At 35.9% G+C, this 25,165-nt stretch overlaps 1 protein-coding gene and 1 pseudogene across 4 annotated transcripts in view; both read right to left on the reverse strand.

Annotated features, from left to right (window-relative positions):
• Positions 1 to 1,314: 1,314 nt before the first annotated feature.
• Positions 1,315 to 25,165, reverse strand: part of YME1L1 (YME1 like 1 ATPase) — a 47,292-nt gene continuing 23,441 nt past the window's right edge. The window contains exons 9-21 of one of the 3 annotated variants that reach the window (XR_013993883.1): positions 22,391 to 22,481; positions 19,300 to 19,452; positions 18,601 to 18,733; positions 17,763 to 17,825; positions 16,063 to 16,175; positions 15,033 to 15,188; positions 14,288 to 14,439; positions 13,514 to 13,640; positions 13,347 to 13,420; positions 12,609 to 12,695; positions 7,645 to 7,834; positions 6,277 to 6,326; positions 1,315 to 2,466 (exon numbers count right to left, since the gene is read on the reverse strand). Coding sequence is in view for 1 of the 3 variants with exons in the window: in XM_081057791.1 (XP_080913917.1) it covers positions 7,691 to 7,834; positions 12,609 to 12,695; positions 13,347 to 13,420; positions 13,514 to 13,640; positions 14,288 to 14,439; positions 15,033 to 15,188; positions 16,063 to 16,175; positions 17,763 to 17,825; positions 18,601 to 18,733; positions 19,300 to 19,452; positions 22,391 to 22,481 (1,293 nt within the window). In the remaining 2 variants the exon portion in view is untranslated. Of the gene's footprint in view, positions 2,467 to 6,276; positions 6,392 to 6,528; positions 7,835 to 12,608; positions 12,696 to 13,346; positions 13,421 to 13,513; positions 13,641 to 14,287; positions 14,440 to 15,032; positions 15,189 to 16,062; positions 16,176 to 17,762; positions 17,826 to 18,600; positions 18,734 to 19,299; positions 19,453 to 22,390; positions 22,482 to 25,165 lie in introns of those variants that run through there. The other 2 variants (XR_013993884.1, XM_081057791.1) reach the window with 2 other exon arrangements.
• Positions 8,541 to 11,295, reverse strand: LOC308495808 (centromere protein K-like; annotated as a pseudogene). Its single transcript has 3 exons — positions 11,281 to 11,295; positions 10,004 to 10,154; positions 8,541 to 9,326 (listed from the first exon to the last, which is right to left on the reverse strand). The product of its transcript is annotated as a centromere protein K-like (transcript).

A 25,165-nucleotide genomic window follows, 5' to 3' on the forward strand; every position in this document is an offset into this window, starting at 1 on the left:
GGAGACACCTGAGTTTCTCTCAGCTGCAGACCGAGCAAGGTTTTGATTCCTGACCTTTCCACTGTTGTTTTTCCTATGGTTTGGTGAGCTTTTGGCATCTACTGTAATAGTCGCTATCCTATAGTTTATTACTGCTTTTGGACACTCCTTATTGATATTATGTGTGCATTCAGCCAAGTGATTTTTGATCAACAGTAAACATATGTTGAGATCTCTTAAACTTACATGTATGTATACTCCCTTGACATGACATTGTTATCAATGTATATAACCACATTTACTGTCATTACCACATTCTTTTGAGTGCGTTTGTCTTTTGCTACTGCATATTGCTAAATAAATTGATTAGATATTGCTAAATAAATTCATTAGTCCCACACTAGCGTGTCCCTCCCCTTTCTTTTCCCCGCTCATCATTACAGAAGGGTATTGTGTGAGTGGAGTATGTTGGAGAGAGAAAAACAGACGCAATGTGATTTCACTTATAGGTGGAATCTAAATAAACAAAATGGAAAAATACTCATAGATACAGAGAACATTTTGATGGTTGCCAGATGGGAGGGGGTTGGGAATGGGTAAAAAAGGGAAAGAGACTAAGTACAGATTGATTGTTACATAGTCCTGGGGAGCAGGGTATAGCATAATCAATAGAGTCAATAATATGGTAATAACTATGGGTTATGGATGGGTACTAGATTTATTGCGGTGATTGGAGGTGGGCTCCGGGACGGTAAAAAAAGCATTACGAAGTACAAATTGGTAGTTACAAAGTAGTCACGGGGATGTAAAGCATAGGGAATATAGTCAATAGTATGGTAATAACTATGTATAGTGCTAGGTGGGGACTAGTCAGGGGGATCACTTCCTAAAATTATGTAAATGTCTAACCATTATGCTGTACACCTGAAATTAATATAATATTGATGGTCGACTGTAACTGAAAAATTAAAAAAGGGGGAAAAAGGTGAAAGGGAATAAGAGGTTCAGATTTTCAGATATAAAAAAATAAGTCATGGGGATGTAATGTACAGCATGGGGAATATAGTCAATAGAATGCGGTACGGTGTCAGATGGTTGCTGGACTTATCAAGGTGATCACTTGTGATCACTTCTTTAGGTATATAAATGTTGAACAACTATTTAGTACACCTGAAACTAATATAATATTGTATGTTAGCTACAGTTTAACAAAAATTATTAGAAAAACAGCCCCCCAAAAAGACATGTACAGAGAGAGAAAAAGACAGAGAAAAAAGGGAATAGGGAGGTAGCAATAAAAAAAAAAAATGGAGCAAATGAAAACAATTGGTGAATATGAGTCAAAGGCATATGGGAGTTCCTTCTATTAACCTGGTAACATTTCTGTTAACTGAAATTACATCAAAATTTAAAGGTGTAAGGAAAAGGGAAATATGTAGCAAGCTCCATTTCAACTTCAATGAAGACCATATACAGCTTAAAAGTTACTAGAAAACTGTAGGTAATTTTAATAAAATCACTTCAAGAATATAATTTGGTTGTAATAAACCAATGCAATGTACTCTAAAATAATTTTTCTATTGAGTGAAATAAACCCATCTGAAAATCCTGTAACAACACATTCATATTCACAAAATCTGAAGGAAACCCAAACATAACTTTCCATTTCTAACACAGGGTAATTCAAAAGTTCACTTTGAAGGGTGCTGAGTTTTAAGTTTCATTTTACTTTCAATACCAAGCATAATTATGTAGGTATTCAGAATTGGAGATGTTACTTTTAAAAAAAAAAAACAAGCAGTGGATTAAATAAAGAAAAGGAGTACACACCCAAAACAATGGAAGTGGGCAGGCCAGGGGGAGTAATTGCACCAAAGAACAAAGCTTAGGATTTTATTCAAATGAAGGGCTGTCTGTCACAGGCTTTCCCACGTGGGGCCTGCTGTCCTCAATGACCACTTCTTTCCATCAGGAGGTGGGATTCCCTTGTTCTTACTTGGACCTTGTCAGAACTGTCTGGAGACAAAGGGGGTAGAGATTTTTTTACTCTGCAATGCTAATAGTGTTATAATCGATTACAATTAGCTGTAGCTGCACCTTAAGAATGATCTCATCTCTTCCTTCCATCTCCCGCACTTCCTCCTTCCCTTCCTCCCCTTTCTCCCTGTTCTTTCTGCCTATAGTAATCTTCCACACTCAAGAAATCTGGGCCCTTGCAATCTTACAAGGGATTTGGGTCGAAGGTCCATCCTGTGAAACTGCTTCCTGCTGGACAGGGACGTAGTCCCTACCTGTGGGCACCAGTTTCTTGCTATCCTATTACAGTGGGGAGAGGGCAATGGAGGATTTAGGGAATGGTGGAAGGGGCAGCTGTGAGTGAAAAGACCGGGCCGCTTGGTTGAGCAGATGTGACACGGTCTGTCATCCTCAGCAAGGATGGGATGGAATCCTTGGCGGATGGCCATCTGGAGGTGAAACTGCTGTATCCTAGAAGATACAAATTTGACAAAATATAAAGACAAGAGCCAAAGATTAGCAGTCCAAGAAGAATTAACAATAAAGTGATTTTCCCATTTTCCCTGGAGGCGCCTGGGGAAGAGCCAAAAGGACAAAAATCATGGTGATAACTGGCCATGGTATGAAATTAGCATTCAATGGTGAGCCCAGGTGGGGCACAAGAGGAAAACCAGAGCTAAAATAAGGCTTAAGAGAAAGGCAATTAGCAAACCCGAGTCTGGGGTTAGTCATCAGTACTTATCAATCTTGGGAGATTGACTTGCTTGTCTGTTTGAAGAGGAGCTTAAGTTCTGCTGAAATGTTACTTGTTTAACAAAATATTGCTACTCTGAAATAAATTTCATTAGTTAGAATGATAGCAATGTTTAAAAAACTTTTTAAAAATCCAGACCAGCATTTTGCTTCCAGCAAGCAGGGCACACACACCTGGAGAGCATGCGGCTGCTGCTGGTTTCAGACAAGCAGAATATGAATATGGTCAAGAGCCCCATTTGCACTCCTTCCAGGGGTCGCCATAAGCCTGGACTCCTAAACCTTTTTCCCTCCATGGAGGGCATCAGCCACCTGCATGTTCTGGTGGCAAAGGACATGAGATGCCCCTGTACCACCAGTACTGGCCCAACCATGTCATGCTGGTGCTTCCCACTGTTCAATAACACAGGTGTGGGTGCTGCCAGGTCTCTCATTAAGGAGCTGTCATATCACAGCCTGGCTCTGGAGAGGAACCTCCTGGAAGAGCTGGGGGTTAAACGCCCGAGTGTCTGGCCATTCATTGTTGTGATGAACAACTCGTGTGTTGTGTGGAACATCCACAGTGCTCAGGAACAGACCATCCAGCCCATAGAGGCAGGAGGTTCCAGTAAGAATGTGTCCTTGAAGAGTCTTACAGCATATTGAAATGACATCAAAAACTGGCGTCCGGATGGCTCAGTTGGTTAGAGCGTGAGCTCTCAATAACAAGGTTGCAGGTTCAATTCCTGCATGGGATTGTGGGGGGCACCCCCTGCAACCAAAGAAATTGGGGACTGGACTTGGAGCTGAGCTGCACCCTCCACAACTAGATTGAAGGACAACGACTTGGAGCTGATGGGCCCTGGAGAAACACACTGTCCCCCAATAAAAAAATTTAAAAAACCAAACTGTCCACTACGCAATCCTGGGCATACAGAAATGGAGCAGCAAGCAGACATCCCAGAGCCTGCAGGCCCCATTCTCCAGGTGCCACGTGCATGACTTCAATCTCCTTAACACAGATTTAACCCAGAAGGTACTGGAGACTTCCTCAGGTATTTCAGTGAAGACGCTTTCACCTGAGAACAGTAGTGGCCTGCTCATCTGCCCATCTGCATCTGCTCATCTGCCGCTTCAATAACTTCAAACTTTGGTCTCATGAAGAAACATGTTCACTATCAAGGGCACAGGGACTTTTTATCATTAGACCACCGATCATGGTGTCAGAACTTCAGCATGCCGGGTTCCTAACAGTGAACACACACTCCTGCAGCCCCTGTGTAGTTTCTCCAGTTCCCTCAGCGCTCCTCATACACTCTTCCCCAAAGCCACCCATAACTTCAACAAGAGCCTTATCTTGACCTTTAACTGCGACCTGAACATTGGACCGGAGGTGGCCATGTGCTGCATCAGCTCCAGACGCCATTCCAGCAATGTCAACTGTGAAGGGCTGTTTTTCAGCAGACTCCTCTCGTACCTCTGTGACTCTTCTGTAGGTGATCTTAAGAAATTTAAGTTTCTAAAAGGTGCTACCCTGTGTGTCACCTGCCAAGACAGAAGCTCCTTATGCCAAACAACTGTTTGCTTAGAACTAGAGGACACTTGGCAGTTCCACCTCTGGGAGGAGTTTCAAACTGCTAACAGTAGTGATGACAAACCCTTTACTTTCTTACTGGACGTCATGTATGAACTTTTGAAGAGACCAAAAATAGCAAAGGGGTATCTGGGTGGGATAGGGCAGAAATATTTGAGATTTTTTCCCCTTTGAAGTACAATCACCGTGGAGCAAAGAGCAACACATTTGTTCTCCAAAGAACACCCCGAATCTGACCCAGGGCTTTGGGGGCATCACTCTCCTTCAATTCCAATTTCAGGACCTTACAACCGGGTTAACTCTACTCTAGACAGTTAATACAATTACGTGAGACATGGTCTGTCCACGGAGCCTGGCGAGGATATACTTTGGAGAAGGAACATGGAGTTTGCATTGCTTTTTCTACTGCGCTATGTTAGAGGGAAAGCTGTCAGCACCAGCTAGCCTGAACATGTCACATGTGACTCACACCCTTGGTGTGGAATTACCTGAAGCTTAATGCTTGAGACCTGAACCCTCAGTTTCTCTTCAGATCAGTACTTTAGTACACTATTACTTAGGGGTCTGAGAGAATGTAGAAGGTATTTATATTTTTTAAAAAGTAGCTTTGCCTTACTGTGTGCAGTGTCAGAGATTTATAATCTTTACGTATTGAACTTTTGGCAAAATTTCCACAGGAGTTAAACATTGAGTATTTAACCTGAACAAACCAATCAGTAAATGCAGAGCAGGCATTGTGTACACTCAGCAGCTTCTGCTTGCTTATGTTTCCATTCTCCAAGCACACCATGTCTATGAGAATACGGAACAGGGATTCATCTTCTACAAGAACCTGATTCAGTAGTTGAGCCAATTAAGCTTTCAGCAGTCACCCCATACCACCCCACATTAGGATGCTGGAATTAAGCAGCTGGCACAAGCAAAGCTATTAGGTTGGTGCAAAAGTAATTGCAGTTTAAAAGGTTAAAAATTCCAGAAACCGCAATTACTTTAACACCAACCTAATACATGTCAGGGCATGGTGCTGTGTGGAATGGAACTAGTTTGTTTCCTTTCAGAGACTCAAGCAAAACTAACTTAAAAGATACACTGAATGGTATTTTAGCTGCCATATGCTGACCACAACACAAAAATTGCTGAAATAGGAAATGAGCCATAGAAAAAGACAGAACTGTTTTTACTTAATCCTATACCAGTGATTCTTTTATAAGGAAGAACATTCCATTAAGTCTCTCTGACTCATTAAAATAAGCAGGGGGTGGTCTGTGCAGTATCAACAGTAGGAAGCATACGTTTCTATGAATATCTCACCATATATTTTAATCAAGAACAGATTTTTGTACTAGAGAAACTAAGCCTATAGGAAGTTCGCTCTTAAATTACTCCCGTTTTCACAGAATCTCTTGACATCTTTCTCATTAGCCCATAAGTACCAATGTATCTCCATTTAAAATGGCCACTGTTACTTAAATTGATGCCTTATTTGTGACCTGAAAGTACCAACAGGGGGCCTACTAACCCTGCATTTACTTAAAATAAACAGTCTTAAATGACCAGTTTTATTAGCTTGTGATAACAAGGAGACTGACAGCTAGTGAAAGATGGAATGTAGTAATCTGAAAATTGTTTGATGATCTCTTGATTTTAATATAGTTACTTATGATGTTTTAAATGCATTTTGAATGAACAATTCCATTAAAGCCAATTTAATTATCCTTCAAAGAGGATCTGCCTTATGTATGTTCTAAAAATACTCAATTTTAGTACAGTAGATTTTTTGCTAAAGAGGTATGTTGTGAAGCAGGTTTAGATATGAATGTATTTCAATTGTTCCTGTTTGGCTGAAAAGGGCCTAATGCAGACATTATCAAGAAACCCACTGTTTGTGCAAAATTCTAACAATATTTACTACATAGGGTACATAAAATACTTGAAATAATTCTAAACAGTTGTACCTGGGGCAGATGGTCTCGCAGGGTTTCTTCTGGCGTTATGGCTTCATAGTCTGAAGGACATTTTTTAATATAGTTACTTTAGATGCAGGTACTCCATATTAGTTAGGGCTGCACTCTGAAAAATCAAATGATTATAATCTCTTCAATACTATTTAACCCTGTGGAAGAGAAATACCTGAATAAAGCCAAAAGACCACCACCCCAATGATGGACAATTCAAACTGACCTGCCTCTCTTTTCAACGTTCATCTTACTAAGGTTTGACTCTTAAAATCACCTTATCAGTATAATTCTTTAAAGAATATTAGGTCCTTCTTCTTTAAGGATAAAATTGCACAAGCACAGGACGCCATGATTTGTTAATAGATACCTTAGTGTGTTCCACTTCGAGCCTCGTATGAATGTGTTCTCTCGGCCTCCATAATAATTGACCTATAGACCTGTTGAACCTTGTCATGTCATAACAATTCACACAGGTTAATACTGAATGTAAACTAAAATGAGAATGTTGTATTCAACATTTTTGGCTGTAATTTATGCAACTGTTTTTTTGTGAATTTTAGAAAAGGTGTGGCACCTATGTTACTTTACTGCTATAAAACTTCTTAACCAAAATTTGGTGAATTTCACTAGTCTACCTCACATTTTGTTTATGATTCTAAATCATCTTAAGTTGTGTCTAGTGTTCTTGTCCTTCACTGTATTTGGTAAATGTATTAAAATTCTCTCACCCTCCCCCAAAAGACCATGAAAATGACAGGTGCATTTTAAAAAGTCTATAATCATGTAAATTCTGATTATATCTGTACGTTTACAATTCTCTACTCTTAAAGATTTTTTTAAAAACAAGAGTTTTTTTAAATAAAGGTTGACAAAGAGTTTCACACCCTTGAGTGATACCAAGTCAAGAATGCCTGTTTTATATATGGACAATCTGGAGCATAATTAAGTGCATCTTAATGACGTTTCCCGATGTGTGCAGAAATATGGTTTACCAACAGCCAAACAGCATCATTTCCTTATCAAACATAAATGTACTATCTAGAAATAAAATCCAACCATTTTACTTTGCTATGTAAAAATACTTACAAGGAGCTAAAGGCACAATTTTATTCATATCTAGTAGAGAAACCACCATAAAATCATTATGTTCAACTTAATAACTGATTGACATTTCTCAAACAAGCTGTTTTCAATCCTGATAGTTCTTTATTTTCTTTTAACATATTTGCTATGGGTTGCTAATTTGCAATAGGTGTAATGAGAATAACCAAAATCAGATAAGTGTGACAAAAGGGTGACAAAGTGTTTCACACCCAGGTTAAGAATGGAGAAAAGCGTTGCAAAAGGAGACTACTGCAATCCTACTTATATTCTTGCAGTAAAACCAGCAATGCATCCATTTCAAGAGTCATCATCTCAATTCCAATTTCTTCCCCTCAAGAACAATTTGAATCTCTTTGGCATCCAAAGTCTCATAAGTCAATAAAGCTTCTGCTAGATTCTTATGCTCTTTTGCATGAGTCTTCAAGATATGTTTTGCCCGTTCATATGAGTCCTGAAATAGAAAAGCAGGTATGTTAAGAGGCAGAAAACTTAAGAGAAGCAAAAACCATAAATGAGAAAAGAAAAAGCTTTATGAACCCTAAAATTGCCCAATTTAATAATTTCTATTTATAAAATATAAAAGCATTTGTAATTTTTAGATAAGAGAATTTTATTTACAAAACAGTCACAAAGATTAACAAAATTTTATGAATACTATTTTGAAGTAATTAACAGTTAAAGTGATTTAACATATATCACTTGATATATGATACACATTAAAATAGTTTTCTACTACCTTTATCCATTAGTTCTTTTTATATTTAAATCTTTAACAAACCTAGAGATAAGGCAGTATACATGGAACAGATTTACTAAATACTTTTAAATTATGCTTCCTTCTACATCAGATACAAGGTCAATTTAAAAACCATCTGCAAATTAAATGGCCTTTTCATAATTCCTAAATTTAAAGCAGGTAAGCACCAAATAGAACTTAAAACGCATAAAAGAAACTGTCATAAATTTCAAAAGAAAACTATTACATTAACAATACCATAAATTAAAAAAGAATTTTCCAAAGAATACCGCAGAAGGTATATTAAATGTTTTGTAATGATTAAGTCTAGAATATTTTTACTTGCATCATGGTCCATCCAGTTTAAAACAACAAGCACTGACCATACTGTGAAAGGACTGTTCTTAAATAAACAGTAGATGACCATGTGTCATTTTAAGGATAACAGAAAAAGACTATGTTCTTTGATTTGCAAATAATGTTCTTTATCCAAGTAATACTCAGTGTTTCCATTATTCTTGAATGACAAGGTTCGTGTGCAAAAGAGACCATCCTTTTACTGGTGGAATTCTTCTAATCTTATTCAGGTTGGATCTTCTGTATAGCAATTCCTTCAAGCAGGAGCAGCTCAATATAAGGTGCCCAAAAAGAATCACTGATTTTGACATACGGATCATGTGGAACAACAAATAATCTATTTAAAATAATCTTTAACATTACATGCAGTGTTAACAGCTGCGCAGTTGATTCCTGAATATATTTTTTTTCTTTTAAACATTTCTATCAGGCAGAGGAAGGTGGTCTACACTCAAGGTGATCAATAGTTACTCCTTATTTTCTTTTGTATCATGAGTATTCTAAAGATTCTTGATTCAGTAACGGTCACAACCTGATGTTTCAATTCATTGCGTGGTACAAAGAGATTCCAGTATCTGCTGCTGTTTATCCAACCACTGTTGCTCCCTTTCCAAGTCTTCCTTTAACTTTTTATTCTTTGACTGAATAGTAGATAGTACCAATTCAAGATAATGTCTCAAGTTTTGGAATTCTTCTTTTCCTAATGTTACCAGAACTTCTTCATTCAATGGAATTATTTCAGGAGTTTCTACCATTGACTGAATTCAGCAGTTAAACACTGCTCTTGCATAATTAATAATGAGAGCTCAACATTTGAACCACGGAGTGTCTCTGTTCCAACACGTGATAACAATAGGGTAATTAGAAAGGTAGAAATGAGCAGGAGGGAACAAGCATCAGTTAGGAGACCCCGTGTAGCTGCTCTTACTTGGGTCACAGATATCCTGTTCTGCAGGATACTAAAAACCAAGGCGAGAACAAATACCTTGCTCAGCAGGATACTGAGAACAAGACATTGCAGTTTAGCCTCCCATAGCGGGGTTTCCTAAAAAATTATGAGAAGATAGTGGGCTCGCACATGCCCCTAAATCAAGGTCATTAGAAGGAAAAATGCCAGAGAGGGAGTAGAAACATCCCACTAATCAGAATGTACTTCCTGCTTTCCAGAACCATACGTTTTAGTTTAGCCCCCTTTTTAATGGACTTCTCAAATAAATCACAGGAAATTGAGAGGTTCACACTTACGCCCTGGGGAAAAACCTTGGGAACAAGAAGGGTGGATAGGACACTCAGCAGAAAAGGAGAAAGCTGCTGGCGAGGGAGGGGGAGAGAATTCTACCTATAGAGATAATGGGAGGAGGCTGCTTCCCTCCCGTGGGTCAGCCATTCCATGTCTTGGAGTGTACTCGCTTTATTAATTAATAAACTTCTTGCTGTCCTATGCTTACACAAACTCTGTCTCTCGACTGAATTCTTTCCCTCAAGAAGACAAGAACTGAGGAACAATGTCACTGCTGGTAACAATACTTTATTCTGACATTCTTCCATATCTATCCACATTTCTTCACATTTTTTAGTAAGTTCTTCAGTACCCGCAACGTCTTCTACAACTGTATGTAGCATCATCTGCATCTGGATCTTGCTGGCTCACTGACACGTGGCTTCTGTTTTTCTGAGTCTTGTAAGGAAAAAAGCCATGTGACTTTGGGCGCGTCACTTAAACTGTCTATGCCTCCGTTTCCTTATCTGTGGGGTTCCAGAGCCGGGGAAGAGTGGGACTCAAGGCCTGGCGGATGTGGGCTATCCAGTCCCGGGGAGGTGAGGGGCCACCACCACAGCTGTAGCTCCATATCCTGGGAGCTGCTAGCCCCAGCAGCAAGTGACTAAAATGTAAAAGCATTTGAAAGTTTGGTTCCCACAGATAACTCTTTTGTACTTTCAAACGTTCCATTTTTAACCTCAAAATCTATCACACAGAAAAATGATTACCTTAGACAAAAAGCTACTTTAAAAAATTAAAGTATACTCTGTACTTACCTGCTTTTTAAATAAAGCCTATGAACACAGAAATCTATTTCTCTATTCAGTATATATGCTAGAAAAGAAAGGAAGTTTGCTCCTTTTGCCTCTTGATTTCACCAATTTATTCAATCTAGAATGACTGGAAAAGACCTACCTTTCCCTTCTGTTACTTGGTAGTATATACACTTGACAACTGTAATAGTGTTATTACAGCTGATCCTTGATTTTCACACTTTTATTGCAACCCACTTAAAACTTCAATTGTCTTTCTAAAGGTGAGTTTGGATTAAGTTAATCAGTTCATGAATAACCATACTACTAACAGTTCATTTTTGGCAGTGTCTCAACATCTGTCTGTACAATTCTTTTACCAATATTTGAGTATTCAATCATATTTTTTCCCTTACAAAACTGTGGAAAATATAAAAATGAATTTACAAACACCAAGAAGCATAGATCATATAAACGTAATATAATTATTAAACATAGACATCATTAAGACTTTCTGAACAAAACCCTCACGTCAATGAAAATAATCAAAGCAAATATATAAAATATCAGAAATAAGTTATAGAAGATTATAGCTGAAAATGAAGGATAAATTAGCAATAACTTAAAACACTTTCTTGGGATGAAACCCTTATGTTGTAACATGTTAAGACTACTATTAGGTTTTTATGCTTTTAAGTTTCATATACATCGGAACCTAAAATACTATTAAGTAGTAATCATTTCTCCTTAGTAACAACATAAGCTTGCCATCTAGTGGAGATAGTACCTACTGCCTTTCCAATCATTTCGTAAGAAAAGGATCCAAGTTTTGCTATTCTGTTTTCTGAGTTTTCAAAAATGTATTACAGAAAAGAAAGTATTTCTGATGTTCTAGGAGTATTACAGATAATTTACTTAGAATAACATAGTAAGGGAAAGAGAGAGAAGATTCTGGGAAGGCAGAGATTTCTTCTGAAACACCTTCTAAATCTTTCCATTATATAAACTTTCCCACATTGTTAACTACTTTAAAGCATTTCTTCCACTCTCTTAGTCCAAAACTGACCCTCCTGGGAAGACTGCTTTCTCGAAGCCCCCAAGTGGCAGTTATTTATTCACTCTTATCCCAGATACTTCAGGATAAAGAGGCGAGCTCTTTTTTTCCCATCAACTTTCCAGACCATTACTATACTACCCTCTTCTATCCAGCACTATTCCTTTGAAGTTCATGCTATTTGACTAGAGCCCTACCCAACATCCTTCACTGTGTCATCTACTACCCGAATTACAATCCTCATTCACTAAAGACTTCCAGCACTCAGTTCAGCCTTCTCCATTCCAAGACCTGCCTTCACGAACGCCCAAATGGAACACATATCCAGACCCATGAATCTCTCCCAACCTCACATCTGCATTAAACCACCTGAAATTCAACATTTATGAAACTGAACTCATGATCTGCCCCCTTCCCAGCCATCACCAGTGTTTATTCATTAAATGGCATAACTATATAGTTGCATGAGGCAGAAATCTAAAAAATTGTATTTTAAATTTAATTAACAGCTCTCTCAGCAAAAACATCACAAAAGCATTTTGATTCCACTACATCAGAATCCCTTGAACCCATCATGTTTCTCAATTTCCACTGTGACCACCCTAACCCAAGCATCCATTCTACCACTAGATTATCATAGTACCTACTAACTGATCTTACTGAATCTACTCTTACACATTATCTTACCCTCATCTGTATTGGACAATGCACTCAAAATGACCTTTGTTTTGCATACTCTGTATTCTCAGTACATGCACACTGCTAGGCACAAGCAAATAATAATATATGTTGACTAAATGTAGGTCAAGAGTGGGAAAATAAAAACTCAATAATTAATATCCCCCATTCTAATACGTCTTGTGGCTTTGCAGCTACAGAATTGAGTATTTATCGTCACTGATATAATCTGTTCTTAGCCTACGGCGAGCATAAAGCACAGACCGAGTCTACGACCAGGGGTTCTCTAACAACATATTTAAGTCATGGTTGCAATGGTACACCTACGATCTTCTACTTAGGCACAGTATGACTAAATAAAGAAGCACAGAAAAATATGATCATCACCTTTAGAAGGATTCTGATTTCTTGTTCAATAGCAGATTGCGTTTCTGGACTCAGTTTCCCTGTATCACTGTAGGTCATAACTCCAAGCTAAAACGAATGGGAAAAAAGTGAACAGAAAAACCCCAAAACACTAATAAATGTTAACAGAGGAAGTACTACCCTATACCTAGGGAAACACATTTCACAGTGGGACAACGAAGAAATTCAATATAAAAATGCCCTTAAGGGCAAAGAAATTTTATCATTCTTCCAAAAGTATGAGACTAAAATTAAGTGTGAGCAAGAGAGAAATTTTAAAATCCTAAGTATGGTTCTGAGTACTTTCTTAGAAAAACCTTGGCAGCTATTCCAAGTCCAGAAATCCACAATTCTAAGTAACAGAATTGCTTCATGGAACCACAGTGGTAATGCAGGAAAGTGAAATTGTGAGAAGGGTAAAGTATGGCAAGCTCAATAAGTACGTTTTTGTCATGTGAATAGAAAAAGCTAAAGAGTTTGTCTTATCATTTGGTTAACTCATTAAGTAAAAACTATTACCTGTTTGAGCAGCTAGAATGGAAAGAGTGCTACATTTGATTACTCAGAAAAATAAGGTTTAGTTTAGTGTAAGTGGGACAAATTCATTTGGAATGAAACAGAAGATAAGTAAATGCTATCCGTTTTTAATGAGAACCCTCTCTCACAGACACCTGGCACATATCATTTGATAGATGAGGAAGGATTAAAATTAGCCAGTACCTTTTCACTCATTCCAAATTTGGTAACCATCCGCTTTGCTATTCTAGTTGCATTATCAAAATCACTGGAAGCACCTAAAATTTTAAAATATACATAGAATTCAATTTATAAAGATGTTTTTAAACCAGCAAATACAATTAAAACTAAAGGCATTCTTTATAGCTAACCTGTTGTAATATGGTCACTTCCAAATATAAGCTCCTCTGCCACTCTTCCTCCCATACTAACATCCATTTGTGCAAGTAGCTGAGATCTGGTTTCATTCCATCTGTCATTTTCAGGCAATAGGGACACCTAGACAATTGAAAAAGAAAAAATGAAGACACACTTTGAAACACTTAAATTAATAACCAGAATTATCACTTGGCTCTCACACCTTATTAATACCACGATGCTGAAAGCTCAAAGACATTTAGTACAGATGGTCATCAGGTGATTGATGACAAAACCAGCAATTTATAAAATAAGGAAAATTCTTTACAAAGGAAAAACTCATTTTATAAATAATAGGTAGATTATGCTGCAATATGACTGTTTTATCCTTCATTTCACAAAAATGTTTAAAAGGGGCACAATTAGAAAGACAGGAGAATGAAACTTGTACTAGAGAAAAATCTTTAAAAAACTATTGAGCCAGGTCATAATTACTTTCTGGGAGGAAGAGAGCAATTATATATTTAAGAATTATTCTTTGCCATCATTCCAGAACTAAATTTCATAATGTAAATATATAATATCCAAAATATTAAGGATATTCTTTATTAGCACATAAATTTCACAAGTATCTGTGATTTCAAGATGATTCAGAGAGATTAAGAAAAAAGTACCAACAAACTTAGAATGTAGCTGAATTTTCTTTTTAAATGTTTTCATCAGCAATTTCCTACATAAGCTTCCAGGCAGCGCTATTTGGAAGCAAAGAAAAATTACAAGATACTTACATGTCCAAGTGTTGGCCCTCGTGGCATGATTGTAGCTTTGTTGATAGGCATTGCATCTTTAGTGTAATATGCAATAATAGCATGACCAGATTCATGATACGCTGTGATGGTTTTGTTTTTGTTATCAATTTCCACACTTCTACGTTCAGGCCCTAAAGGCAAACATTTAATTATATAAAATATTCCAGGCATATTTAAATTAATGAAACCTATTTGCCTCAAAGTCATTCTTAGAGTATTCTTAGTGTAATGTGATTTAATATCATCATTAATAGTTTAAACAGAGTAAAAGTTCTAATAACTCAGTAGAATTGACTCTACAACATATATAATCTATCAACTGAAATACAAAATTGTTACAACTATCATCTTAATCCATACAGCAAAAGAGAATGCTTAATTCTATTTCTAGGAAATGAGGTTCCAATTTGACAGGAATGTCATAACTAACCTGTTTTGAAACCAATTCAACATTTAAAATAAAAATTAAATACTGAAAAAAGTAAAACTAACTATTCTTTCATCAGCAATATCAGACAAAAGTAAAACTATGGGCACTCATTCCCCCCAAAAGTGTAATCATGTAAGCTATACTTGTAAGAAGCCAAATTATGTTGCTATATTTAAGTATGTATTTTCATGTTCCTGCACCTTTCTTTTTTATAACCTTTCCCCCTACGTGAAGACTTTATTCTATAACATAATGAATAGTGTAAAACAGGAAAAAAAAAAAAAGAAAACCTACCCATTAGAATTTTATCCTTGGAAAACTCTAGTTCCTTCATAGTAACCATTTCTTTTCCATCAACAGCTGCCTTTAATGCAGCTTGGTTCACAAGATTCTCCAACTCTGCTCCAGAAAAGCCAACAGTACCTCGAGCTATGATTTCTGGATCGACAGCTATGTAGATAGAACATATTAAAATTCCAAAACAGCCAATAGAAAGCTTTTCACAAAGAACTCACATTCCAAAAGAAAAAAAGATAACAGTTATTATGAACAATAATTTAAAATAACGAAACTAAAAAACTTACTTTACTTAAATTCAAAGGGGAAAAAGCTAAAATTGCTATTAAATATGCCATTAAAATCACCACTGGGACAAACCGCAGAAGTTCTTAAATTGAAATGAGTTTGTCAAAAACAAAGAAATGTAGAGCTGTCAGATAATTTATATACCTTCAATTATGACCTATATTGTTACTGGCCTAACCACAAATTCATAAAAAGCATATTCATAGACAACATTTTGTTTTCTGAATTTCATTTTGAAATACTCTGGACATCAAAGCCCCCTTTATTTTAGGAAACATATTTGTTTTATAAACTGATTCAGGTATCTTTGAAAATATCACAGCTTTAATAGCTGCTTTTTTTACTCAGGTGGTCCGTATTTCCATGTGTTTCTTTTACAGGGTGCTCCCCTCTTTTGGCCCCAAAGTGATTTTATCACGAGGTACTATGCTCATAATAAACAGGTGTGTTTTCCTTTATTTTATATTTTACATTCATCTTAAAAACCATTTTTACATCTCCAATTACTGTCTAACTGAATACTCAAAAGAAAACTTTCTTCAGAATTGGGATTCAAAATGATAAAATCTCCTACATATATACTAATTAAGAAATGGACTTTTTTTTAAAGACGACCCATAACTGGAAGGGGAAAAGGACACATAAAGGAACTGGTCTTTAAATATATTTATCAAGTAAGGACCACATGTACTACCATTTCACGGAGATAACAATGTTTGTATCACGGAATTAAACTTACACTGATCAAACTTTATTTTATTGAGGTACCATTTCAAAATTTCTGTTCGACCTTTTACATCTGGTCTTGGAACTGTAACCTGCATGTCAAAACGACCAGGACGTATTAAGGCGCTAAAGGAAGAATACAAAAAGAAAATATAAATAAGTGAATTATGCTGAAGATAAAAATAAACAGGACTAATACGCTAAACAAAGGATGGAAAGACAATGGCAACCAGAGGTTAGATGGAGTTTTGAACACACATATACAGATAGTTCCTGGTAAAACATGGCTCAAATAACAGTTTCAATAACCAAAAGGCAGAACAAAGGTTCACATAGATATACATCTGGACAGTACACAACCCTCATAAATAAAAATATGCAAGTCAGTCAAAGAATAATTCTACAGCAGTCTGTTATGAAAGCTACACACCCACCTTAACTGCTGTAAGTATAGAACGTTAAACTAGAGTCTTAGGCAAAGACAAACTATAAGATCAAATGAAACTGTGAATAACTTCTATAATAAAGTCAACAAAAATTTTAAACTACAGTAAATTTTATTTTAAAAATATGCCCTACAGGGCCGGTCCAGTGGCTCAGGTGGTTAGAGCTCCGTGCTCCTAACTCCGAAGGCTGCCGGTTCGATTCCCACATGGGCCAGTGGGCTCTCAACCACAAGGCTGCCAGTTCAACTCCTCAAGTCCCGCAAGGGATGGTGGGCTTCGCTCCCTGCAACTAAGATTGAACACGGCACCTTGAGCTGAGCTGCCGCTGAGTTCCCGGATTGCTCAGTTGGTTGGAGCACGTCCTCTCAACCACAAGGTTGTCGGTTCGATTCCTCGAGTCCCAAAAGGGATGGTGGGCTGTGCCCCCTGCAACTAGCACCGGCAACTGGACCTGGAGCTGAGCTGTGCCCTCCACAACTAAGACTGAAAAGACAACTTGAAGCTGAACGGCACCCTCCACAACTAAAATTGAAAGGACAACTTGACTTGGAAAAAAGGCCTGGAAGTACACACTGTTCCCCAATAAAGTCCTGTAAGATCTTTAAAAAAATAAAATGCCCTACACCCTCAAATTTTGTGATACATAAATTGTCAGGTTCTTTTAACAGCTTTACTGATATATGATTCACATACCACAGAACTTCAAGTGAATCCAGTGGTTTTTGATATATTCAAAATTGTGCAAACATCACCATAATCTAATTTTAGAATATTTTCATCCACCCTGAAAAAGAAAACCCATATCCACCGGCAGTCACCCCCCATTCTCCCCAGCCTCTGCCAATTACCGTGTTTCCCCGAAAATAAGACCTAGTCGGACAATCAGCTCTAATGAGTCTTTTGGAGCAAAAATTAATATAAGACCCACTCTTATTTTACTATAAGACCGGGTATAATATAATTAATATAAGTAATATAATATCCCAGTCTTATTTTACTATACTGTAAGATCAGGTCTTATACTAATTTTTGCTCCAAAAGATGCATTAGAGCTGATTGTCCAGCTAGGTCTTTTTTTTGGGGAAACACGCTACTAATCTACTTTCTCTTGCTATGGATTTACTCTTCTGGACATTTCATATAAATGGAATCATATAATACATGTGATGTTTTGTGATGGGCTTCCTTCTCTTAGCATAATGTTTTAAAAGTTCATCCATGTTCCAGCATGTATTAGTAGTCTATAAAAATTTGTTTTAATACTTACTTATCTAATGCCTCTGGGAAGTTGGTGGCTCCAATGATGATAACTCCTTCATTGGGTTTAAAACTATTAAAAAAAAAAAGGTACCTTTGCACTAAAAATTAAAGCAGACATAGAAATGCTCTACACAAAACTGTTTATCATTAATCTTAATTAACAGCAAAGAAAAAAGATTGATCTTTTTATGCTCCAAATAACATCTCTGTTTTTTAAAAGTACTAATAACAAATGTTAGGCCAGTATACTTCAATAAAAGTGTTACTAATAAATCACCCAAACATCTGTGATGACATATTTGCACAATATTTGTTCTACTTAGGAAAAGACCTGACACAAAAAGCTTGAGTACTTGACTAATTTCTGAAAAATTATTTTCAATTTTTCCAACTCAAATGATTTGCTCCCAGACTTCGTGTTTGGTTCTAGAACGTTTTATATGATTTTGAGAAACATTTCTGCTTCTTTCAAAGCAAACCCACCTCTTGCTTTCCATGTTATGAAAACTGATGCAAGCTTTTTACCTACCACATCACTAAGAGCTAGCCAAATTGTATAAGGACCAGTGTACTCTCCCTTTACGTCTCCATACAGACTACTTAGTCTCAGCTGGAATCACTGCTTTCCTGTCATAATACAATAAATGAAAAAAGATGTAGCTATCACTAGTTAAAAGGAGTTGGTATATTAATTACCCCATTAGTAATAGAAACAACACAGTACTGAGAAAAGCCTGTCTTGATTTCTTCTGTGAAGGAGTATGCTGTTGCCTATAAACATTAACATTTTCCCTGTCTCTCAAATATTATCACCATATTCCAAAGGCAGAATAAGATTCAATTACCCATCCATTTCAGCAAGAAGTTGATTTATAGTTTGCCTTGAATATGGATGCATTGGAGATTCAATTCTCTTCCCACCGACAGAATCTAATTCATCAATAAATATAACACAGGGTGCGTTCGCTTTTGCTTCCCCTAGGAAAACAGAAAAGATTCAAGTAAGTTTAATGAAATCAACATTTTTGGACAAAATCATATAAATATTAAAAACCTGTAAGATTGTCAAAAACCAACAAAAGACATTCATTAGGGAGAAAATACACAAAAGGAGGTGTTTTTTTTAACCGATTGAAGAACAATAGCCTCAGAAGAAAAAAAAAACTATACCATAAAGAATGATATACTAAAATAAAAACATCTAATAATTCATTCATTCTTCCTAGCTGTACAAATCACATACAATCAGGGTTGAGGCTAATTACTCTTTAATTAGATATTACAGAAATTACGACCAAAATGAAAATAACAAAAACAAGCAGCCCCCAACTGCATCTAACACTTCTACTAGCTCTTCTGGCTGTATGTGGGGAAAAGCATAGCTCTGTTTTAGCTCACAAATTAAGTTACCTGAAACCAGAACCCCACAATGGCTATTTCAGCTGATTAACAATCTTAATCACATAGAAAAGATAGGGTAAAAAACCCTCTTCCCCTGAAATTAAGAAAAGTTAGTATTGTATAAAAGATATATTAAAACGTACTAAAAAGATTTCTTATACGGCTGGCTCCCACACCCACGAACATCTCATCAAATTCTGATCCAGAAGCATAATAAAAAGGAACATCAGCTTCTCCAGCCACAGCTCGGGCAAGAAGTGTCTTTCCTGTTCCTGGTGGTCCAACTAAAAGAATTCCTAAAGAAAAAAAAAAAAAACAACCAAAAAAGTAAACAAGAATGATTTAAATTAAAAACAAAAACAAATCCTGATATAAATCTATAAAACAAATAATTACTAATTTATATAATTTTGAGGTTGAAGGTACATCAAAACACCAATGTTTTTAAACACAGCAAAATGTATTTGTCTCTACTAATAATTGATTCATGCCAGAACCTTTTCCAATATTCATTTTCCTGTATCATTTTAAAAACCGCATTTAAAAAAATTCTAGGAACATCTGGTGAAAACTGAAAAAATACAAAAGAGTACATGATGTTAAGGAAATAGTGTTTAATTTTATTTGGTACGATAAATTATTGTTTATTTAGGACAATGTCCTTATTATTAGCTGATGCATGACAAAAGTATTTAGATATAAGATAGTTAATGTCTACAGCTTTCTTTCTAACTTTTCCATGTTTGAAAAATTTCGCAACAAGTTTTCATAACAAGTTAAAACTTCTTGATTTACATGGCTTTTTCTTTTTCCAAACTACATTAAAAAAAGGCAACAAAGCTGTATTAATTCTGTATTTTAACATTAAAAAAATCTTTTTAAGGAAGTTCAAAAATACCCTTAAGACTGTCCTTGTATTTTCCTGTTATTGTGATTCCTGACTGGTTTAAATCATCAGCAAATCTTGGTACCTGAGGGCTTTCCCACGAATTTATAAAGTATTCCTTGTGATCAGAAAAAAGAATGTCATTATTTTTATGGTTTTAAATATGCTCCCTGATACTACAGTATTGATTTAATAAATGAACCCTAAATAATCAAAGATTCATGCAAACATTTTTATGTACTACTGAACATTCTCAGTAGAGATACTGGGCAGTATAAAAACAAGGAGTGTCCCCTTATCTCACCAAATCCATTTCTAGAACTGGAAATCTACAATGATCTATAAATAACAAATGAATAAATCTAGAATTTGTTCTAAGGAAATAAGAATATGGGCAAAGCCTTGAGATATTAAGATGATCACCCCAGTGCTAACTTTAATAATAAAACATTAAAAACAATTTAAAACTTCAAGTAAATGGTTCAAGTATTATACAACCATATAGAAGGACATCATATAGTCATTACAATTCTGTACCCAATTCCAGTAATGTGGATTTTTCCCTCACACCGACCAACAAGCAATTCTATGACACCAGCTCGATATCCTACAATGCACTTCAATTCAGAGACTATCAACCTGGAGCTAGCATTAGATCCCACTGCTTAAGAAGCCACGCCCCCCAACCTTGAGATGCCAGTGGCAAGACCAGATGGTTTCCTATACTTCTGACCAACAGGCTAGTCAGAGGTTCCAATGTCTCCCTACTTGGGTATGATAAATTTGCTAGAGCAGCTCATAGAACTCAAGGAAATATTTACTTAGTATATTACCAGTTTATTATAATATACGCAACTCAGGAACGGCCAGGTGGAAGAGATGGGTAGGGCAAGTGAACCTCATTCTTTTGGGTTTTTATGGAGGCCTCATTACATTGGCATGATGGATTAAATCACTGGACATTGGTGATTAATTCATCCTCCAGCCACTCTCCCTCCCCAGAGGTGGGAGGAACTGGTGGATGGAACTAAAACTTATCTCATTAACATAACAAAAGGAACCTTTATTGCTCTCTTCACTATAAAATTCCAAGAGTTTTAGGAGTTGGATGCCAGAAACAGGGACTAAGAACAAATATTTCTTATTATAAATCACAATATCATACAGTCACTAAAAATCATATTTAGTAACCGAGAAAACATCAGACAAAACTAAACTGAGGAACATTCTACAAATTCATGTGTACTCTACACAATCTTTAAGATCACAAACGATCCACCCTCACCCTCACAAAAAAAGATTGAGCAATTTGTTGAGATTAGAGAAAATGTTGTGTGTGAATCTGGAATGCATCCTGAACCTGGGGTGCAGGGTGGAGGATGAGGGGACCTAACTACAAACGGTATTACTAAGATAAATGCTGAAATTTGAATATGACTGTGAATTTGATAATAGTTTTTGGATCACTGTTAAATTTCCTAATTTTAATAACTGTACTGGAGTTATATGACAAGAATATCTTTATTCTTAGGAAGTACACAATGAGATATTCAGGGATAAAGGAGCATTATATCTATAATTTACTCTCAAATGGTTAAAAAGTACATGTATGTAAAGAAAGTAAACGAGCAAATAGGACAAAATATTTAAAAACTGTTGAGTTTGGGTTGAGTATAGATGGAGTTTTCTGTCCTACTCTTGCAACTTCATATAAAGTTTGAAATAACAAAATTTTAAATTACCAAAAAAAGGTTATAGAACAGCATGTTCAGAACGAACACTTATTTATAAAATAGCAATTAAGAACTAAACTTGAATCAGTTAGATCTGATAAAAATTGTACGATGTCAGGTGGTTGCTGGATTTATCATGGTGATCACTTCTTTAGGTATATAAATGTTGAGTAACTACCACGTTTCCCTGAAAATAAGACCTAGCTGGACAATCAGCTCTAATGCGTCTTTTGGAGCAAAGATTAATATAAGACCTGGTGTTATGTTATGTTATATTATACCCAGTCTTGTATTACAATAAAATAAGACCAGGTACTTATTATATTATATATTATATTATATTTTACATTTATTATATTATATAAGACCCGGTCTGACAGTAAAATAAGACCAGGCCTTATATTAATTTGTGCTCCAAAAGACACATGAGAGCGAGCTGACTGTCCAGCTAGGTCTTATTTTTGGGGAAATACGGTATGCTATACACCTGAGACTAACATAATATTGTATGTTAGCTATATTTTAATAAAAATCTTTTTAAAAATTATAAAACTAAATTAGTAATATATTACAATATTTTCTGATGTCAAGTCTAGTAAAGGGAAGGTATCTTACCTTTTGGAAGTTTGCCTCCAAGCACAGTGAATTTTTGTGGACTTTTCAAGAATTCAACAACTTCCTGTAATTCTTGTTTAGCTTCCTCTACCTAAAGTGACACAATTTACCAAACAATTTAAAATAATTAGATTATCAAGCCATTCTCTTTGAAAAGCATAAATTTAATTGGAAATTAACTTGTCTGTTTCAGGGAAAGGAGTATTTAAAAATTCCCCTTTATAAATACACAAAGGGTTTTCTCCTGGCCCTTGTCATTATGCAAAGTCTCCTTACATATGCCAACAAAAGGCAGGTTTAACTTTTTGCATTTTTGTAAAAGTGCTTCCTCCAGTTAATAAAAACTGTTACATTCAAAATTCTAGTCAAATGTGTCATGGCATTTGATTTACAAAGTCTCAAATCCAGAATTTTTTTAGAGCTGGTTATAAGCTTCAGGGGCAAATTATGTGGACATACTGTATTAATGATAGGGATCTGTATTTAACTTAATAATTTGTGATTAAGAGGCTGTTTTCATTATAAGGAATTACTACTAGATTATAAATGATTCAAGTCCCTAACAAATGCCAAAGGACAGTGACTAAAATTAGGTTATGGTGCATTGATATTGCTTTGTAAATGGCTGTGGCAAAAAAGTTTATAAGATTTCATGCCCAGAATATTTAATTTTGCAGAATTTCCGTCGCTAGCGAGAATAAAGTGCAACGTGGCCAACTAAGATGGCAAGCAGAACATTAGCTTAACTTTAAAAACTCTGATGTAAGATTACAGAAGCTGGCTATCAGAAATGGTGAGCAATTTTCCTAATTAGCATACTAGAAAAGTCAAAAATACTCAGTGCTGGAATGATACTAAAAATCAGTGCAGACGGCCAAGATGTTAAATAATAGTGGTGGCAATATGCTGATTTAAGAAACAAGTCCATGAATGAGGCCAAAAACCAGGACTTGGCTCTACCAAGAAATACAGACCTAGACCTCCAGACTTAAATTTTCCAAGGAAAAAAACCCCAAAATCTTTTCATGGATGAAATTTTCCAATTTACAAACGTTGGCTGCCAATTTAATTTACAAATGTGTTTGTGTGCACTTACTTATATTTATTTATTTTAAATTATACTGGCCAAATAATACATTTGTTAATCCAATTCACCTCACTAGCAGTCAATCTGCAATCTTACATTAGACAATTTTAAACGGCTCTCAGTGAGAAAAAAAGAGCTCATGAACACAGAGCAGGGTTAAAAACTGCCTGGGAAGGAATGCACTAAAATATGAAACACATTTTGTGCCAGAGGGCATCCTGCACATCTAAAAATAAACTCATGACTACCTCTGATTTCTAGAAAATTTCTCAAGACCATTTCCAGGAAATAAAAAATTGTTAAGAGTAAACAGGTTTTTTGATGGGCTTGAGAGAGTCTTTATAGTTAGGCTGTTTAAGTTATTAAAAATTTACCAAAATATTTACAAAGTTAATGGTTAAAAAAAAGCAAAGCTTTGTCCACTCCTACAGGAGGCCCAAAGAAACGCATACATACAAGTATGCTAACCAAGAGACACATACAAGAATAATTACAGCAGCACACTATTTGAGCCCAAACTAGAAACAACCCAAATATCTCATGTAGAATAAACATACAGCATTATCGTGTTCGTAGAACAGAATACTGTATAATGAGGATTAAGAAACTACAACTCCACAAAATAGCATGGATGGATCTCACAAACATGTTGGGTGAAAGAAGCCATACCTACATTACATGTATTACATTTATATAAAATTCAAAAAGCGGCACAAACTAATGTATGGTATTAGGACAACGATTATCCTTGCATTGGGAAGAGATAGTAACTAGGGAGGTTCTGGTAATGTTCTGTATTTTTGAGCCGTGTTCACTGTGTGAAAATTTATTAAAGTATACATTTATGATTTGTGTATTTTTGTGTGCATGTTGAGCTTCAATAAAATTTATGTCTACAAAAATATTTTAATGAAAAGAATTTTTAAAAATATTCAAACATACCCATGTACTAAAAGAAGACCACATCCATTTGGTCAAGGTAAAGGATAACTTCAAACTACAGGAAAAATTACATTTTCTATTCAAATTACATTTTCTCTCCCCAACCTCTGTGACAAGAGAATTCCCAGTTGAGAAATATAAAAATCGATGGAGGGAAATAGGGTTATAGGGATCAAGGCAATGAATAAAGCTATAAAAACCCTTATTAATATTTTTATGGTAACTATATATAAAAGCATCCCTGCATAATCAGACGTTCTGGGCAAGGAAATGACATTCTTATACAAGCTCTTTAAGACTTTGGTAAAGTTGATTACAGGTAGTACATCTATATGTACTGTGGCTGTGGCATATCTATTATGGTAAATGCTACGGAATTCCTTTGCTCTATATAAACTTAGATTTTATAGCAAACAACTATTCATATTAGCACAGAATTTTGTGAGGCTCTACCTTATGATGGCCCCCTTCTCTAATGTTTGGTTATCTTTGGCTTTGTACTCAGAAATGGCCTATTTCCAGATGTGTGGTGTGTTAAGGAACGAAGTGTATACATTGCAGAGAGAAAGCAAGACTGTCTCACTGACCACAGCCATGCACAGGTTTGGTGCAGAGCAAGCGTCTAAATGCAGACCTCAAAAATGAGAAGGGACCATTGCACTGGTAAGTCTAGTTATCAAATAATCGCTACACCAACCTCTTCCTCAATTGTTCCCTTTTTGCAATTCCAACAGGGTTCATAGCTA

Source organism: Rhinolophus hipposideros (assembly GCF_964194185.1).
Source record: "Rhinolophus hipposideros genome assembly, chromosome: 1".
Lineage (NCBI taxonomy): Eukaryota > Metazoa > Chordata > Mammalia > Chiroptera > Rhinolophidae > Rhinolophus > Rhinolophus hipposideros.